Source organism: Thunnus thynnus, chromosome 3 (assembly GCF_963924715.1).
Source record: "Thunnus thynnus chromosome 3, fThuThy2.1, whole genome shotgun sequence".
In the NCBI taxonomy this organism is placed as follows: Eukaryota; Metazoa; Chordata; class Actinopteri; order Scombriformes; family Scombridae; genus Thunnus; species Thunnus thynnus.
The window spans coordinates 27,738,275-27,758,699 of NC_089519.1; the positions used below are offsets into that span (position 1 = coordinate 27,738,275).

Here is a 20,425-nt window from a genome sequence, read left to right on the forward strand (position 1 = left end):
ACACACACACACACACACACACACACACACACACACACACACACACACACACACACACACTTTCCCTGCCCTCAAATTATCTCCGTCTCATTAACCTTAAACATGTTAATGTAAAACCATCACCACGGTGACACATTTAAAAAAAAAAAAACGAGTAAGGCGACACAGGTTTATTTGTAAGTGCTTTACATGAGACATAAAGAGGCATTAAAACTAGACGTTGACACACTATAATAAAAAAACACATATAGTATTTTAAAAGAATAGCATAAAATAGAAGATAAAAATAAGCAAAATTTGAATAACACATCCATCCATCTATCTAGCTATCTATCTATCTATCTATCTCTCTCTCTCATTGCTGTTGATTGTCCTACGGGTCCACGCGCTGCCTCCCGCTGTCCCGCGCGCTGACTGCTCTCCATGCACGCGTCTGAGTGCATTATTAATACGATGTCAAACGACCTCTCTTGACTTGTGCGACCGCACGCGCCCAGGCACAAGTTCGCACCCAGCACACACACACACACACACACACACACACACACACACACACACACACACACACACATGCGCGGACCGGGATTACAACAACTGGAGTGGCGCGCGCACAAGTAGTTCGTGTTTAGGCCCATGTAATGCCATATGTGAGTGTGTGCGTGTATTGTGTGTGCGTGTTTGTGTGCGTGCATGTGTGTGTGCGTGTGTGTGTGTGTGTGTGTGTGTGTGTGTGTGTGTGTGTGTGTGTGTGTGTGTGTGTGCGCACTGGCACTGGCGCGAGCTTGTCCACCACCGCGGCAGCGGCGACAGCGGTCACACATTAACATCAGCGGCTCGCGCGTTTCATGCTGCGGATTGAGGGCTCGTGAGATTTCAGCGGTGCGGATTTGACCCAGCATAGAGGAGGGCGCTCGAGCTCCACCGTTTTCACGCACGGCACGCACGCAAACCCGGTGAAATCGTCACGCGGATAGAATCTGTGGAATCTGTCGCGAGTGATCCTGCGCGGCCGGGGGAGCATCCGGACAGAGCGCGAGCGAGGTCCGGTCAGTCGGTGGTGGTCGGTGTGGGTCTGCAGCAGCGCGCGGTGTGGACGCAGAGAAGGACTTGAGCTGGACTCCTGGCCGAATCGGAGCATCCCAGTCCCGGCAGCATCCATCCCTCCGCGCCTCAGCTCCAGCGGGAGGCCCGGAGCGGCGACAGGATGTAGCAGCGGATTAACGGAGGAGAGAGGGGCGCTCAGAGGGACCGAGCGGGACCGAGGCGGGACGGAGGGGACATGGGGAAAGACCAGGAGCTGCTCCAGGCCGTGAAGACCGAGGACTTGCTGACAGCTCAGCGGCTTCTACAGAGACCTCGGCCGGGGAAAGCCAGTCAGTATCCCTCTCCATCCATCCATCCACACACACACACACACACACACACACACACACACACACACACACACACACACACACACACACGCACACACCCGTCATCACCAGGTCAGGGCAGTGCAGGCTAAATCTGATGTGATGCCTTTTATCCTAAATGGTGCACTGTGTGTGTGTGTGTGTGTGTGTGTGTGTGTGTGTGTGTGCTTTCCTGCATGCATGTGTGTATTTATGAGCGTATTTGTACTGTGACGTTGAGTGTGATAGTGATGACGTTGCACATGTGTGAGAACAGTCATCATACAGTAGAAATTAGGAGTGTCACCCTGTTTTCCACACATAAATTGACCATTTATGTGTGTGTGTGTGTGTGTGTGTGTGTGTGTGTTTGTTTGCATGAATGCTCAAAAAATGTGTGTGCGTGTGCGGGCGCGTGTGAGAGAGGTGGAAGTACACGGAGGTCCTACACTGCTCTCGGGACAGGAGGGATTATTGGTGCGTGAAGACGCCAGATGTTGGTGGTAATAATGTGATGATCGTAAGTGCACACGTGCAGACATTTTTTGCATGCGCGCACATATGTGGCGCTGAAATGTGCATGTGCATGTGTGCGGGTGCCTGACGTGGAGTCAGCTGGGACTTGAGGTGATAATTAGATTTCAATTACAGCCTTGAAACTGCTCTCCTCCTCTTCCATTTCATCACCGGAGCTCCTCTCCATTCTCCTGCTCTCAGTTTGTCGCATCTCCTCTTCCTCCTCTCTCCTCTTCCCTCTTTCATATCTCCTCCTCTAATCTCCTCACCTCCCCGTTTCTTCTCTTCTCTTTCCTATTCTACCCTCCATTCCTCTCTCCTCTTCCTCCTCTTCTCTCCTATTTTCTCTTCCTTCTTCTTCTTCCTCCTCCTGTTTCCTCTCACATCACTTTCTCCTCTTCCTCCTCCTCCTCTTGTGTTTCCTCCTTTTTTCTTCCTACTCTTTCCTCTCCTCTCATTTTCTCTCCTCCCTTCCTTCCTATCTCCTCTCCCTCCTCTCTTCCTCCCCTCCTTTCTCCTCTTCCCTCTTTCATATCTCCTCCTCTCATCTCCTCACCTCCCCGTTTCTTCTCTTCTCTTTCCTATTCTACCCTCCATTCCTCTCTCCTCTTCCTCCTCTTCTCTCCTATTTTCTCCTCCTTCTTCTTCTTCCTCCTCCTGTTTCCTCTCACATCACTTTCTCCTCTTCCTCCTCCTCCTTTCGTGTTTCCTCCTTTTTTCTTCCTACTCTTTCCTCTCCTCTCATTTTCTCTACTCCCTTACTTCCTATCTCCTCTCCCTCCATTCTTCCTCCCCTCCTTTCTCCTCTTCCCTCTTTCATATCTCCTCCTCTCTTCTCCTCACCTCCTCTTTCTTCCCTTCTCTTTCTTCTTCCTGTCCTCTCCTTTCCTATTTTCCCCTCCCCTCCTCCTCTCCTCTCTTTCCCTGTTTCCTCTCTTCCTCTCCTCCTCTCCCTCATTCGTCTTCCTCTTCCTCTTCCTCTCCTCCCCTATTCTCCCATCCCTTCCTCTCTCCTCTTCCTCCTCTCCTCTCCTTCTCCTGTTTCCTCTCTTCCTCTCACCCTTTCCCCTTTTCTTCTCCTCTCCTCTTCCTTTTCCTCCCCTATTTCCCCCTTCCTCTCTCCTCCTCTCCTTCCCCTGCTTCCTCTCTTCTTCTCCCTCTTTCCCTTATTCGTCTTCCTGTTCATCTCCTCTCCTCTTCCTCTCCTCTCCTATTCTCCCCCTCCCTTCCTCCTCTCCTCTCCTTCCCCATTTCCTCTCTCTCTCTCCCACTTTCCTTTCTTCTTCTTCTTCTTCCTCTCTTCTCTTCCTCTCCTCTCCTCCCCTATTCTCCCCTCCTCTCCTCTTCCTCTCTTCTTCTTCCTCTCTCCCTTTCCCTTCTTCCTCTCCTCCCCTCTTCCTCTCCTATTCTCCCCTCTCTTACTCTCCCCCTTTCCCTTTCTCCTCTCATCCTCTCCTCTTCTCTTCCTCTCTCCTCCTGCCCTCTCCTTTTCCTTTTCCTCTTCGTCCCTTCCTCTCTCCTCTCCTCTCCTCCTCCTCCTCCTCCTCCTCTTCCTCCCCTTCTCTTCCTGTCCTCCTCCTCTTCTTCATGAGTGTGTATGTTTGTCTCTGAACATTCCAGCAGTGCCATGGAAAAGAAAAATGCTTCTCTTCAAATGCCAGAACAGATCAGCTCTGAGTGCTCAGTCCACTGCACAACGACAAAGAGAAAGGGGGAGGAGGAGGGGAGGAGGTGAGGGGAGGGGAGCGGGTGAGGGAGATGAGGGTGAGACAGGGGGGTTAGAAAAGGGAGAGGAAAAAGAGTAAGAGGACAGGATAGAAACATGGAGATATGGATGCAGCTTGGTAAAGAGACAGGAAGTGATAGGAAGAGGTTAAAGGGCGAGTTACGGAAGTTGTGTGTGTGACAGCATGAAACCAAGTTTACGTTTGAATAATTAAACAGGAAGCTGAGTTTCACACACACACACACACACACACCTACACTCTAAACACACACAGGATTACAGGCAGACATGCAAAGAGACACACTAACGCATCAGGTGTTAGTCATATGACTGACTGTGTTTTGTTTTATTAAGAGTATTCTAATGATGTTCAGAGCAGCAGTGCGGGAACAGCTGGAGCAGCTGTTTGCAGTGTCAAAATGGCAAAAATTGATGTAGGCAATTAAAGGAATTGAAGTGGTAAAATGGTCATATGTGTAGAGCTGCGAAGATTAATCGATAAGTTGACTAATTAGTTGATTAGGTGTATGTGATTTAAAGGTTATTTTTCTTATTGTCAACAAATCCCATGAAAAGACCAAAACCAACAGTGTGTTTAATCCGTCTCTCGAAACTTCTGACTTCTGTTACTTTCAGCCCCAAACTCATTAATTACTACTGGAGACATAAAAAAGTCTTTAAAAACAGCTCACAAACATATAGTTTCATTCAGGGCAGCAACTAAAGATTATTTTCATCATCAATTAATCGATAAAATGCTAAAAAGTTGTGAAAAAATGGCATTCACAGTTTCTTAGAGCCCACAGTGATGTCTTCAGTCAACAGTCAAAAATAACACTGACAGTTTTTTGGCAAAGCTTGTCTGTTACGGACAAGTCTGGTTTTAACATTAGAGGAAGTAAAGTATAAAATCTGACCAGTAAACCAGCAAAAACTAATAAAATGCTGTTGCAGTAAAGTGCAGTGAGAATATTTCTTCTTTTTTTTGGCTTGTTAACGACAAATGTTGCAAATGAAATGTCAGTCACATGCTCATAGCGCTGTCGTCCAACTCTAAATGCATTTGAGGGGGTTTCAAAATACAGTTAAACCTTGAAACCTCAATGAAGTTATTATTGAGTTATTGAGTGCACACAACTGTCCTGGTTATTATCTGGTTCATGCAGTTCTCTGGTTATGTGTCTGCACATATAAATGTCATATCCCAGTTTCAAAAACCTGAATATGCTCGCTAAATTATCTCCAAAGTCCAATAGAAACTGAGATACTGTTGCATTTAAACATCTTATCCAAGTTTCTGATCACTGTCTGACATGTGTGACAGTGTTTTCTCAACATTTTACATAGTAGTTGGCAGTAAAAAAATAAAAAAAAACGTGGTGCAAAACTATGAACTGATTACGCTGAAATGAAAGTAAAAGTGTGATATTGGTAGTACAGAGGATGTATTGTATCGCTCAGATAAGATGTGAAAGTTAAATCTGGCAGAGCAGATAAATGCAGCAGGAAACCAAACTAAGTTTATTCCACTATTGAGATAACTCAGTCTGCACGGAAATGTCAGCGAGTGTGTGGATATGAACACATGATGTCTGCACCAGTCAGACACCTCAGCACTGTATATGAATCATCAAGTTTCTCAGGTCTCTTAAAACTAGGATATTAGTGAGCATATTTACAGTTACTGAGCTACAACCCCCGTAAACAGCAGCGGATATATTTTGGGACAAATCGTACTAAAGTTGTTTAAGGAAGCAACATAGATAATTTTTTATCTATGTTTTGGAGGGGAAAAGGGAAAAGGGGGGGAGGGGAAAGGGAAATTGACATAAAGGAACAGACAACTTATCCTAGTCTTGTCCTCTGTAATATATTCAGTTTTTTTTATCTTTGAGAAACAAATGACAAAAAAAGACAATTACAATAAATTTGTCTTTAAAGGGGACATATCATGCTTTTGTGATTTTCTATCATTTTTGTACTGGTATGATGGATGTCTATGTTAAACATGGTCAAAGGTCCAAAACTTGAGGTGAACATATGTATAAATGCTTCCTGGAAGTCAAAAGTCAGGGCTTCAGCCTGCCCTAAACGCTTCATTTGCAGTGTTACCTCTACTTTCCCATCAAACTGAAGTCAAATCGGTCATGCATGCCCACAAAACATCCGACTCTTTTGTAGCCTTTGTTGCTAAGGTTGTTCCACAGGTTGTTCATGTTGTCCACTCACATATTTCAGATCTGCTCGAACATGTACAGATGTATTCGAGGAGTTTCCATTTAGAGTAAAGAACGAGAAAAAGAAGTGAAATCCCACTACTATTATTTGTTTATGAAGCCGGAGCCGTGATGCAGCTTCCAGAAGCTAACCAATCAGAACAAGGTGGGCTGAGGGGTCTTAAAGAGACAGGAGCTAAAACGGCCTGTTTCAGACAAAGGCTGAACTGAGGGGCTGTGTAAAGAGCCAGTATAAGATAAATAAGGAGTTTTTTAAAACTGTAAATCATGCAAAGATGTTCCAGTTGAGCCCCAGATTAAAAATATAGACCTAGAAATGTGCATTAATATGTCTCCTTTAAAAACATTGAACAAAGTTATGTATGTCATTAAACAGGGAATCAAAATATAAAGAACATTTGGTGTATTTGCTGCAAAGAAAGCTGAAGATTCTTTTTGTTCTTTGAAACTGTAACTGATCATAAACTGATAATAAACAGACTACTACTGTGTAGCCAAAACACATTGGTTCCCAAAAAATGACTCCACAGTTTACAACATGGTCTTCATGTTTGTACATGTTTGTCTTAGCCATGTTTGTACAGAAAATTACAGAATAATCTTTGGATAGCTCATCAGTTTAGCTTGTTTTATTCTTCTTGTGAAAATGTCATGCAGTCTTTGGACTGTTAACATATTGTGACCCTAATTCATGTCATTTTAACATATGTGTGTGCAATTGTCTGAACAGAGGGAGGAAAGACATGTCAGCGATGGCCTTTGTTTTAGGCTACTTGTTACACTGAAACTCTGAATGCATGTTGGCAGTTTCCATCACCTCAGATAGAAGTCAGAGGTGATGGAAACAGGACTTCAGAACATTTCTGGTAATGAGAACCCCCGAGAAAAACCCTCCAATTCACCTTTCCTGAGGTCTGTGGAATCTGCCCTGTTCTGTACTTTCCATTGATTAAGAATGAAAGGTTTCATTTCAAATGTGAATGATGATGAATGATTCCATGTCAAACAAAGTCTAAAATAGGGCTCCAATTTGGAGAGTTTTGATTCAGACGTTGCAAAAAATAATATCATAGTGATCCCTGCCAAGTGATTGACAGTCTATGAGAGTGGCACGTTGAGGGGTTGCCGTGGTAACCGGGGCTCAGTTGCAGTGTTGTGACTAAAATTAACATAAAAAAAGATATGAACCCTGGTCCAAGGACACCATCAGAAAAGCATTACGGTAATGCTCTTAAACATGCAGTAGATCGATGTAAAATTTAAAGGAGACAAATTTATGTAACTGATGCGAGTTGTGAATGAAATTATTTGAAGGTGAAAAGCTATTTTAGCTCTCAAAAAAAAAAAAGAAAGGATGAATTGTTTGAGGGCAGAGTGATACTCCATTTTGATTAAATATACATCGTGGCTTTGGGTTAGAGGGCGACATTATGGAGTAATGCCCTGATCCAGACTTTATGTAATAAAAGAAAGAAGACCTACAGAGAAAAAGACAGTAGAATAATCGTGGGTGTTGGATGCCGTGGCTCTGTCATAAGTTAGTGGTGGGGGGTCATGTGGCTCTCTGATAGTCTGACGGTGACACAGATATCTGCACTCATTGATTCATCTGCTGTAGCAGTGAGGGGGGGAGGAAGGGATGGTTCTTATTTTTAATCCAAGATAGATAGGGGGGGACCCTTCACGTGCACACTAACACACACAAGCACATGCACAAGGATGATGTCAGCTGCAGAGTGTAAACAGAAGCTGCAGAACTACCAATCAGCACGCGCTCTTTAGCAAATTACAGTGAAAATTAGAGTGTGAGAGCAGGATAAAGGGATGAAGTGCAGATATAGCTGTGGAGAGAGGGAGAAGCTTTTCCCCAGATTACAGAACAGCTACAGATTACGGCCTGTGGATTAGGAGGGTTTGACCAAAAAAAAAAAAAAAAAAAAAAAAAAAAAGTAGAAGCAGAGGGACAAACAAGCCGCTTTTTCTGTGTCCTTTTAAGAGTGTTTGTGTGTGTTGGTTTTTGTGAGTGTTTGTGTCTGTGTGGTGCTCCTTACTGGATATCCTGCTGTGTGCTGGCTTCATCTTCATCCTTCTCATGCTCTGTCAAAGATCAAGGTTATCACAAACGCACATGTGCACATTCGTATAATCACAAGCACGGACATGCACTGACAGCCAGACATCAGAATATGAACACATATCACCGCAGGAACATGACAAGAAGATCATATACCTCGCACACACCCACAATCTGCTTTTCTACTGATAAACACACAGTTACCACACTGATCCATAATGGAACAAACTGTCTTTAAGTGCAGGAATTGAGGTTATTTGCAAAATTAAATTTGGTGAAGTTGTAATATAGTTAAAGAATCTGACTGATAACAAACATAAAACTGGATTTGAAGTTTACATGGATTGTAATGGTTTTAGATAAACCTCGCTGTACTGGAATGCATCAGTAGTAATTAAAGATACTTTATGTCTTTCTCTAATGATAATTATAGATGCATCTGATATTAAAATTCAGTGTGAGATCCACATGTAAACAAATGGTGAAGCCATAAATTATCAAGATTAAACCTGCATTCACTCTCAGACTGATTGACAAATCTTTTTAATGCAAGAAGTTTAACTTATAGGAATAGCTCAACATTGTCACAATTTGTTAAAATCATTCGCTTTTTTTCCCCCGAGAATGAGATGAGAAGATGTTTGTGTGTTATGTACAGAGTATCAGTCAGGAGGCTCTACTCTGCATAAAGCATAAAGACTGGAAGCAGGTGGAAACAGCTAACGTGGTTCTCTCTAAAGTTCAAGATTATTACTACCAGCATCTTTAAAATTCACTTATTGACATCCATAATCAAACAGAGATTTAAAAATTAAATTTGTTTTTTTAGGGGGAGTTATGTGTGGTAACTACTTCTTAACGTACAACAGTCGGGTGCAGTGACTTCCCAGATTTTTGCCATCACTGTGAGGTTGCCAGGTTTGTTACCATCATGCCTGTGCAGAGACTTGAGTTCACACCTGCACTATAGCCAGAGACACTCAGCACAGACGTGCTAGGCGGATGGATAATCTGTGGTTCATCATTAAATAGTTGCAGCACATAACTCACCCTAAAACCACAATTTGTTGTTTTTACTTCCCTGTCAGTGTATCAGTTATACAAAAGAGATACAACAGGTTAAATTTGTGAGCTTTAGAGTTGCTGCCAGGAGGAGTTTTAAACTTTGTAGAGAGCCAGGCTAGCAGTTTCCCTTTGCTCCCAGTCTTTATGCTAAGCTAGGCTAATCACATCCCGACTCCAGCTCTAATACTTTACACACAAACATGAGAGTGGTATCAATCTTCTCACATAACTCTCGGTAAGAAAGCAAATCAGCTTAGTTCCCAAAATTATTACTTTAAGAACAACTATATCAAATGTGTTAATGTTTTCAGATGATGGCGGGTGTTGTTTTACATCAGTAATCGATGTTAACATTGGAGTAAATCAAATGTATATTATGATCAGTTGAGAAACACATAATGTGCAGATTTTTCATGTAACTGAGCATTCAAAGACCCAGTTTATCCAGAATTATCCTCTCTTTTTGAAGTTTTTCTTGCCTCTTCACTTCTCCTTGACCTCTGTTGTCGTTGTGAAGAAACTGTTACAAGGCAGCGAGTTGTTTTAGAGCAGTCGCAGGTATAAAAAGGGTCGCTGTCTACCTGCAGGGAATATTAGAATATGTAAAGGAGAGAACGCATTAATCACTGAATTCTGAATAGGTTTAAATTTGGACTGTCTCTATAATGAGTATGACACTTCTCTTCTTCACTCTCTCTCACTCTCTCTGTCTCTTTGCTTTATGTATTTCAGAGCTTCTCGGAGCAGCAAAGCGGGTGAATGTCAACATCCAGGATGCAGATGGGTAAGAAACAACAACTCCTCTGTTTCATTGTTATTATTACTCTTTCTTTGCTTCTTTTTCCTCTTCTTTTGTTTTTTCCTCTGCCTATTCGGTCCATTCTTTTCTTAATTTACTTCATTTTTGTCTTTATGGCATCATGTTACGTCATTCCTTTTTCTTACATGACATAGTAGCTTCACAGTTGAATCCTTGAATCAGTATTACACTATTTTGGCTCTGATTTACTCACACTTTTTTATTTATAGCTATTCAAAATACACTCAGTTGCCAGTTTCTTAGGCTCACCTGGCTATAAGTAAAGCAGACTGACACAACAGCCCAGCAGTAAATCCTTCTTTCTTCAAGGTTATAATCGTTTTTTTGTTTAAACTGTTTCACAGATGTGTCGATTCAACTTCACAGTTGTTTTATAGGCTGTAGTTGTTGATGCTGTTGAACTGTATTCAGTAGTATACTGAGGGGTGTTTTTCCACTCGTTGATATAACTGGGTTAGATAAAAGATTAGAAACACCTGTCAGTATAAAGGAATACAATTCAACATCACCACAAACACAGCCTCCTATAGGAAGTTGAAACACCTTTAGAAAAGAATTTCAACAAAAGCTGAACATTGTACCCTCTATATTTCTGCAGAGCTGTTGTATTAGACTGCATTTGTTTTAGCTAAGTGTACATGATAACGTGGCTACTGCAACTACAAAGTAAACACATCCTGCGGTGATGTGGGACTACAAGACCTGTTGCAAATACTGTGTGACAAGTGGGCAGTGTAGTGTTTATGGCAGTGGTTGCCGAACCTGGGGGTCAGGACCCCCCCAAAGGATCCCAAAATAAATCTGAGGGCTCACAAGATGATTAAAGAGTAAGAAAAATATTTTTTCTAGTTTTCCTAGTGAAATACTGCAGGCTCTGTTAAGTAGAGCAAGTTATATGAAAAGCCTTTATTAAATCTGCCATATCTGTTTAAAACGCTGACCAGTTTTGACCTCACAGGGTCTTCATCGGGGCGGATATAGTAGTAGTAATTACCGATACGCTCTACAGACTTTTAATATGACTCCTCTCCGTGTTCTGCCTAACAGTGCCTGAAGAGTGTTTTCTGTGATAATTTTTTCATCTTCGAGAGCACCTTAAGGTTCTCTGGACTAACTTCATGTGAAACTGATCTGCATTCTTCCTCAAATACTGGATACGTCCACATATCCAGGCCTCTAAAAATCCCTAAAATAAATCAATCTCAAAGAGGCAAAATCTCTTTTTTGCTGACATGCCAACAGCTCATGTCCACACTAAAGCCAGAACCTGTGAGGTTGAGTCACTAATACACATTTAAAGGGTTCACAGGCAACCACAGGAGCACCGTCCTTCAATCAGAAATCTCAGATTCAAACGATGGGACAGGAATACTTAAAGATCCCCTCCAGACATGTTTTAAGATGTACCTTGTTAGAAACTCTTGAAAAGACATCTACTCCTTCTTACTTATTGAAAAAACGGAGCACTGGAGGCCTCAATTTTGCACATCACACTTGTGCAAATTGCATACTGGCCCACGATTAGCTCCAAACTAGCTCTGATGTCACTAATCATGCTCGTACGTACATGGCCTAAACTCAGATACAGAAACTTTTCCACTTTCAGCAGATTAATGTGAAACAGTCGTCTAGTTTCAAACTCTGCACATACGTACATCGTTCTGCACAGTGAAGCTCAAACATCCAAGTGGAAGAACAAAAAGCAAAGCATATTTTTGACCGGAGGGAGGGTGGAGGGTGGAGGGTGGAAGGGGGGGGGGGGGCTTTAAGTGTCGTTGAGCAGAACACCAAACTCCTGCGAGGCTTTGTTCTGTAGCTGACCCATGTTTTGATTTCCTCACTGATGGAAGAAAGGAAAAATGAACAAAAAAAATCTCCTTCTGCAATCAATAAATTATCAAATATATCACTTTACACGTTATCCCCTGCTTGAATCTGCCTTTGAAACATATATCCAGCTCAAGAGCTCAAATCTAAAGACTGTAATTACCTTAAAGGAAAGCCAGCACTTAATTTGCTCAGAAATGTTCCCTTATCAACTCTGAATGTACAGCTATGGGTTTTGGCTATATTTAGACTCATGATTGGTTAAGCTTTTTATGTGCACATGCTTGGTTTGCGATTGTGTTCCATTTGGCTCCATCACATAACAAAGATCTTTTTATTATGTTGATTGGAATCAGATAATTGGACTCTACTCCTTGTTTAATGACTGATGATTCGTTTTGACTCCAGGGCCAGGCCCTTATATTCACCAGGGACCCATTAGACACACACACACAGAGACGCGCTGTGTGTACGCTCAGCTCCAGGGGTAGAGAGATTGCTTATTAATGGAAGTAGGTCATTTGCCCCCTCCCGTCGCTCACACAGAGCTGAGGGGCGGAGCTGCTCTACGCTGGAGATTATTTCAGCAAAGTTATGCTCTGGTTTTACACGTTACGTGTATAAATGTGTATTTTTACACATAATCTGTGTCTGTGTGAAGGTTGTCGCCACTGCACCATGCTGCTCTGAGTGGTAACAAGGAGCTGATCTCTCTGCTGTTGGAGGCCCAGGCAGCAGTGGACATTAAAGACCATAAAGGTAAAAAATACACACACAGAATAAGACTGTCACTACAGCTTATTGTGTTACTATGAGGCAGGCACATAACACACAAGGCAGGCCAAAAAACAATAAAAAAAAAAAACCCAGAAAAACAAATACATATTTCCAGCTTACCCCCTGTGACAAATAATGCCCTCTTATGTAATACAAGGTGATGTTGCAGAAAATGCAATAACATTTTTTTGTGTAAGTATATTTGTGAGAAGTGACAGATTTGTGTGCACAGCAAACAATAGAAAATAAAAGAGGAATGTTTCAAGGCTGCAGGACTGAGAGCCAAGTGGAAGCAGAGCAGTCCAGATTTCCCTTTTCCCATCTTCATCCCAGCCTGGCAGATTCCAGAAGAAGGAGGAGAAATCACAGGGCAGATGGGAGATATAATCCCTCCAGGATGTAGGTCTACTGTCTCTGTCTTCCCAGTCAGTCATGCCCAGTATGTCTCTAAATAGAGGCGTACACCTGGCGGACAACCTCACCACGTGGCCCTACAACCTCGACTGTTTTTTCTTAGTTGAGGTTGTAGGGAAACTCATTCTTTCACTGGCTACCTAAATCTCATGGTTAGCATTGTCGTCACTACAGTTCAGTATGACCTAACCTAAGGATCAGTCTTAAAGCTGCTCGAATCAATTATTTTATCTTAACAATGGATCAAATAACTAAGTATAATGTGAAAAGGGTCACTCATAGTGACAAACCTACAGAGAATTATCACCTCAGCTCTGCGAGTGTGTCAGTGTCTTTCAGCTCATTGTTTTGGTTTTCCAGCCTCCAACTTTACTGTTTTGATTCATTAACCACTCTCAAAAGTATTGATTTCAGCTTCAGCAGACAGCTGTTTTCAGCAAACAAAGCTCTAAAATCTCACTGTACACTACCTGCTCAGCACCAAACTGCAGACAGACAAACTTAGCTGCTGAACATAGTGGAGCATTAAACAGATATTTCCCTCACAAGATGGCCAAGACCAAAGCAGAGCCAGAAGAAGAGTGAATTCCTAGACTTCAGGATGGCGTTTGCTTCGTCAGAACTGCTTGTCGGACAGTTAAACACCTTTCCGTCATGAGTATTAGGAGGGTTGTGTCTGACCACTTTTGTAACTTTCCAAAAACGATGATCTGACACAGATCACACCCATTGCACGCTGTGGTTGACCTGCTGTGCAGGGTTGAGAAAGTAGCCAGGGTTGTGCTTCTCTCATCTCTTTCTAACTCTCTATCTTTGTCACTGTTCATGTGAACTATGTTGTGCAAAACTATGAATGATTCAGAACACTTTAGATTTCTGACGTGGTTGGACAACACGTTGTACAAACTAGTTATTTTATAGTATAACACCTTCATAGATTCACCAGGTGGCCAGAGACACGGCTCCAAATGAATGCTAATGTTGCTCTGTGTCTGCTGAATGTGTAAATAAGCAATTGTTGTCTAGCATGTTTGCCCTCTAAATGGTGATAATATGTCAGTGGTGTGTTTGTAGCTTGCTTATGTTGTTCCCAAGTGGCCCAAAAAATCAGTTATCGCAGGTTTAAGATTTATGCCTTAGCTAGTTGGGACAAAGGTGTTCTCAAGTCTCTCTTGAAAAAGAGATCTCATTCTCAATGGACTACCTGATTGAATAAAGTAAAAATAATAACAATAATAATAATAATTTGACTTGGATGATTTGATCCTCATTCAGACCCTCATCGTACCCAGCTACAAAATGTTTCTACAAAATGATGCCAGTTTAGGTCACTGACTTGGACATCCTGCAGGTCCTTGCTTGCCTGTTGGCTCGTTGATATCCTGTAAGAAATCATGAGCAGGAAAAGGAGTACGCAACTATGTCAGAAACTCTGCCAAAATACTGCTTGGAACTCATATGGGTATTTCCAAATTCAAAGAGCCCACATCGTTAGAGTTAATAAATTTCTTGCTTCATTATAAGTGCATAGATAAACTGAAGGTTCATTGCTCTATGACCTGGTCATGATTCACACAGCTCTACCTTAATCTGAGGGTGCATTGCTGTCATTATAGTCTTCTCCAGATGGCTTCAGCAATCTAATTAATGGTTGAAAACTGAGAAATGAGGAAAACCAGCACCGCCTGCCAAATCAAACACGCCATTTCCAAAATCCACATGACGTTCGGGAGACATGTCAGCTATAACAATTGCCAGAGCTTTCAGGATTTGAAATACACTACACCGTTGACCCCTGATAAAGAAAAGGGCTGACACCTTTCTAGCAGTCCTCCAAAACCCTCTTTCTAAGTGTCCATTACACCAAGAATTCATCTCCCATCTGCAGACAAGCTCAGTCTCTCTCTTTCCCTGCACAGTCTGGGTTATATCTTACTTTCTCCTCCTGATTTACTGAAATGTTTTCTAGAATATCTTTGGCACTTGCCATCTATTCATATACACAGGCTTTAGCTTCTGTAATTCAGCTGTTGTGTCTCTTTATCCTGCCAGCACCTTACCTCTGAGTCAGGAGTCCTTCATGCCAACCAACTGGGCCTGGAGGGCTTCTTTATTCAGCTCCATGATGTGGCTCATCACTGGTATCAAGACTGGGGGTCTTGGGTTGCTGCCATGAGAAACATGCTCACTGCTCCTTATAGCCACTGCTATAAAGTGGTGTTTAATGTGTTCTGGTTAGAGGCACCGGTAATGTTCCCACGCTGCTTTTGTGCATCATGCTTCAGCTGGACTTTACAGCAACTCGTATTTCCTACGAGGCTCCGGGTCTTGTTCTCTCGGGTCTCGTCCAGCCACTTATTAGGGTGTTCTTGTCTCGCACTTTGTCTGAAAGCAGTTTGTCTCGGACATCCTGTTCCTACAAACAGAGCTGCCAGGGTCATGAAAGGTCAAAAGCGTGTCAACCACAATAAGATTGCAATTCCAGGAGGGATACAGAGTCTGTGTCTACATCTGCTGCTGCAGTGAGTCAGATATGAATGACACGCCTGCAGAAAATTCCAGAATTTGGGGTTTAATTGTTTTCTACAGCAAAATAAGCACAATGGAGTAAATTATTGTTGAGAAAAATGTCTCATAATCAAGTTTAGTGATTCTACTTTAAAATTAAATGAAAATCAGAGGTGTTCATGCATATTGAATGGACACTGGTGGTGGTGGAATATATCCAAGTACATTTTTAAGTGGTATACGTAAGTATAAGTTTGAGGTACTTGTACTTTTATGTAATATTTCAAAATAATGTTAATGCTACTATATAGTTCTGTTCCACCACATTTAAGAGGGAAATATTCCACTTTTTACTCCTCTGCATTTATATCACAGCTACAGTTACTAGTTATTTGCAGATTACAGTCAAAAGAAATGATTTGTTTATAAAATATGATGCATTGTTATAGATTTAACTACTCAAATTCTGTAGTTAATAGTTATATAGCATCAATAATAATAATAATCTAGTAATATATAATAACTACGATTGTGGGGATAACAAAGTATGATTTTAAATGCATACATTGACATTTACTTGTTGCAGAATTGTTTTTTTTTAATTTTAGTATTTATTCTTTGTACTAGAAAAGTAAAAGTTCTGAATACTTCTTCCAACACTGGCTATACTCTCATTTATTTGTATGTGTCTGTGTACATGTGCTCCTGGGATCCTGGATGTCTGTGTTTTATCATGCTGTCATCTTTGGCTGTGTGTTTGTGCGTGTGTGTGTAGGGATGCGTCCTCTGCATTACGCTGCATGGCAGGGGAAGACTGAACCAATGAAAATGCTGCTGAAGGCTGGCTCGTCAGTCAATGGACAGTCAGATGAAGGACAGATCCCTCTCCACCTATCAGCTCAGCATGGACACTATGATGGGGTAACTGTGTGTTTGTGTGTGTTTCGGTGTGTATGATGGCCTTGTGTGTGTTTTTGTGAGGTGTGTGTATCGGTGCCTCATGATGCATGCATGATTTTGTCTTTTACATGCAAGAAAAGATGTTTGTTTCTGTGTGTTACAGTCGGAGATGCTGCTACAACACCAGTCCAACCCGTGTATCTCAGACTCAGCTGGGAAAACGCCGTTGGACCTCGCCTGTGAATTTGGACGTGTTGGAGTGAGTAGATTTGACTGAAAACCAAAAAAACTCATGCACTTACATACAAAAACACATTTTTTATTTAATCTAATTTAGCCTTTATTCAACCTGAAAGCTTCATTTTTATTAAAAATCTCTTCCTAGCCAAGATAGGCAGCAATAAATGAGTTTACAAGGTATGTTTCCATACACCTGTTTTTATTCACATTCTCAATTTTCAAAAAAATATTGAAATATTGTAAAAAAAAAAAAAAGCATGCTTGGCTGAGGTGGAAAAGTTGGCATATCAATAAAAGCCAAATGCAACAAGCAGCAATGTAAACAGATTTGGAGATTAAATCATGATGTACATGATGCATGTGGCTTAAATGTCCACTCACGTTTCCGCTCAACTGAAGAGACGAAAAATAGCGGCAGATGAAAACATCAGATCTGGACAGATGAGGAAACTATAACACTCCTCAAATTAATATATTAAACAAGCAGAAATATCATATTTCCTTCATGTTTTCTATGTTATTTTTCACTGTTTGAGGTTTGACTGGCGCTCTCTTAATTTCATCATCTTGTTGCACCCGTTTCCTCTGAAATGGTTTAATGGTTCCTACTTGAAAAATAGCACCTCCAGCTCTTTATCTTGAACCAACTCTAAATATTTGCATGAAGTAGAATTTTTTTTTTGCCAATATTCTGGAAATGAAGTTAAAATTTGTGTTAAATTTGGATGGAAACCCTGCTACAGACAGACAACATGAGACAGTACAAATCATATAAAAGACTGCATCATAGAAACAATCTAAATGGCACCTTATGATGACACCCTTGGTCACCATGGTAACAGCATGGGTAATACTACAGCAAACACTCGTTGAGCAACTCCTTTGTCAGAAATACAAACATAAGAGCAACTGGTGTATCTGTTTACAGCAAAACCAAATAAACTCACGAGTGGTTTTCCACACCACAGTTGCACTGTTCCCTCTAATATTTAAAACTGATCAGCTGTCCAAAAATTCTGAAAATAACATGTCTACAAAAGAAGACACTGAACACTTTTAATATCAACTACCAGCAGGAGGAAATATTCAGTTTGCAACAGCGGTAACATAATAGTCAACAATAGTGCTGGATTACATGCATGACTCATTTCCTGTGAATCCTTTGTGCGTCTGAAGGCTGTTTGATTCCCATGCCAGGACTCTGCCTCTAATATACAATGGAAAGTACAACAAAGAGAGGTAATTAATGAATATAAATACATTAAAAAAATGCAAACCAAAATAGTTTTAAAAAAGGGGAGTTTGATTAAATGAAAATCTCAAAACGGCGAACACATCTTGAATCCAAGATATGCCAAAATTTTGGGAGCCAGTAGAGAGAGCATTCAGTTTCTGCTGCAATGATTTTAATTCACAAAAATTTAATTTTAGTTTTGCAGAAGGTGTTTGGCTCAGGAGGTAGAGCAGGTCGTCCACTAATCAAAAGGTCTGTTGCTTAATCCCCGGCTCCTCCAGTCCACATGTCGAAGTGTCCATTGGCAAGATACTGAACCCCAAATTGCTCCTGATTGCTGTGCCACCGGTGTGTGAGTGTGTGTGAATGGGTGACCATAGAAACATTGTGGGGCGCTTTGTGCAGAAAGCGCTGTATCACTCCTGATGAGCAGGTTGGCACCTTGCATGGCAGCCTCTGCCATCAGTATATGAATGTGTGTGTGAATGTTGGCATGTGTTGTAAAGCGCTTTGAGTAGTCGATAAGACTAGAAAGGCGCTATATAAATGCAGTCCATTTACCATTTAGCATTTACATGTATGTATAAGTTATGCTGTATGTGTTCGTCTGTGTTTTTAGGTGGTCCAGCTCCTGCTCAGCAGTAACATGTGTGCAGCCATGCTGGAACCGAAACCGTCCGACCCCAATGGAGTGTCACCTCTCCATCTCGCTGCCAAGAACGGACACATCGATGTCATACGGTCTGAACAACTTGTCCTTTCAGTCTGCCTCTTACAGCGTGTGTCTGTCGTCATTCCTACTGTATCTACCTGTCATTCAGTCCCTATAGCCTGATGTAATTTAACCTCAAATCCAGGATTAAACATCTGTTACAAGCTAAAGGAAATATAATGCAGGTCCTCATAGTTTTCTGTAGTCAGTCTTTTTAGAAATGCTTTTAAATCACTTTTGTCAACTTCCTTTTATGTATATGCAGATTTTATTTAAAGCACTTTTTAAATTATGTTTTGAAAGGTGTTTTGCAAATAAAAGTTATTATTATCATTATTTTATGCACACAATTTTGCAGGTTGCTGATTCAGGCTGGAATAGATATCAACAGACAGTCTGAGTCTGGCACAGCACTACATCAGGCTGCCCTCTGTGGGAAAACAGAGGTAGTACGCCTGCTGCTGGATGTAAGTCTATCTGCCTGTCTGTCGGTTAGTTGAATGTGTTTACATAAGCAACTGTTGTTAAAGCTGCCTCCCTCTCCTCAGCTGGGCAAGTTTACACCTCAGCACTTGTCATTCACCCCACTGAGCTGTGTGATGAAGTGAGATGTAGGATATGTTAGCTTGTTACATAAAAACCCTCCCAGCCAATTATGTATCTCCAAGTTTGCTCCTCCATTTTAAAACAACCATACGCCCATGCTTGCACGTGTTGTCTTTTTTCGTGCGTGCGTGTGTGTGTGTGTGTGGGTGGTGGGGCAGGCTGACGGATTTCAGTCACTGACCTCACGGATTTTCCCCCCATGGGAACAAATCTCATTCCAAGCTGAAGTCAAAAGTTGGCAGCCCTGATAAAACTGTAGCAGACTGGCTAGCATGCTACGTGTCATACGATATTCAAAACAGCTTTGCTTTGTGTTTCAGCTCTTTTATCACATTCAGATAAAATGATGATAAAATGAAACCTTGCTTACAGGACTTAATTACTTTTCTGCATTTTGCCTCTCTATGTTATTAGTGTGGTGATGTTGACCAAAACATGACAAAAAAGTGAATGAAATGCCAGAAAGAAAGAAACTTTTAAGGCTTGTCCACACAGGGTCAAAGCTCCTCAGAAACACAGTGTGTAATACTGTATAACCTTGTTGTTGTTTACTGTTGACAAAAGTAATATGTTTTCTCCTCTACCTCCATCCAGAGTGGCATCAGTGCAGGAGTGAGGAACACTCTCAGTCAAACTGCTCTGGACATCGTTAACCAGTTCACCACCACACAGGCCAGCCGAGAGATCAAACAACTACTGAGAGGTGAGAACATGAGTGCCAACACACAATAGCACAAAATGTAGTTTTGATCTGATACCAAGTAATAAAAGAATCACAAATACTGATACATATGTTTTTTATTAGGCCTTATTAGAAGCATCATGTAGGGAAGAGTCATGTGTCATGCTTTATGAAGTGAATCATTAATGGGCTATTTCTAAATAACTTTAACTGCTAAGATTTGCAAAACAAAAAACATTTCCTCTTTCTAGTATCACTTGACTCTGCAGCTCAGCTGTATGAAGCTGTTCACAACTTTACTGCTTTGGTTCACGCTCACTGCTCATCGTCATTGTTTTTGGCTGCAGCAAGCAGCTGTTTTCAGCGTAAAAGCTCTAAAAATCGACTGTACACTACCTGCTCAGTGCTTAACGGCAGACAAACACAGTTTGAGACTAGCTGATAAATGTAGTGTAGCATTTAGCAGCTTAAGATATTGTAGATAGATACTTTATTTATCCTGAGGGAAATTCATGTACAACCAAGAGAAAATAAACAACATTGAATAAAGCAATGTAAGGAGAACTTCAAAAATTCAAGTTGCAATGACTTAAGGTGAGGATGCTATCAGTGCAATTAACAGTCAGATATTTCCCTCAGGAGTTGGTGGAGACCAAAAACAGAGCTAAAAGAGAGTAAATATTGCACTTACTTTCA

At 41.5% G+C, this 20,425-nt stretch overlaps 1 protein-coding gene across 3 annotated transcripts in view; it reads left to right on the top strand.

The window, feature by feature from the left end:
• The first annotated feature begins 588 nt into the window (after nt 1–588).
• The window catches only part of si:dkeyp-9d4.3 (caskin-1), a 39,919-nt gene continuing 20,082 nt past the window's right edge, over nt 589–20,425 (top strand). Inside the window, exons 1-8 of one of the 3 annotated variants that reach the window (XM_067585126.1) lie at nt 589–1,373; nt 9,742–9,793; nt 12,318–12,415; nt 16,131–16,276; nt 16,419–16,514; nt 18,349–18,470; nt 18,800–18,908; nt 19,642–19,750. In XM_067585126.1, coding sequence (XP_067441227.1) covers nt 1,280–1,373; nt 9,742–9,793; nt 12,318–12,415; nt 16,131–16,276; nt 16,419–16,514; nt 18,349–18,470; nt 18,800–18,908; nt 19,642–19,750 — 826 coding nt within the window. In that variant the 5' untranslated portion in view covers nt 589–1,279. The remainder of the gene's footprint in view (nt 1,374–9,741; nt 9,794–12,317; nt 12,416–16,130; nt 16,277–16,418; nt 16,515–18,348; nt 18,471–18,799; nt 18,909–19,641; nt 19,751–20,425) is intronic. The other 2 variants (XM_067585127.1, XM_067585128.1) reach the window with 2 other exon arrangements.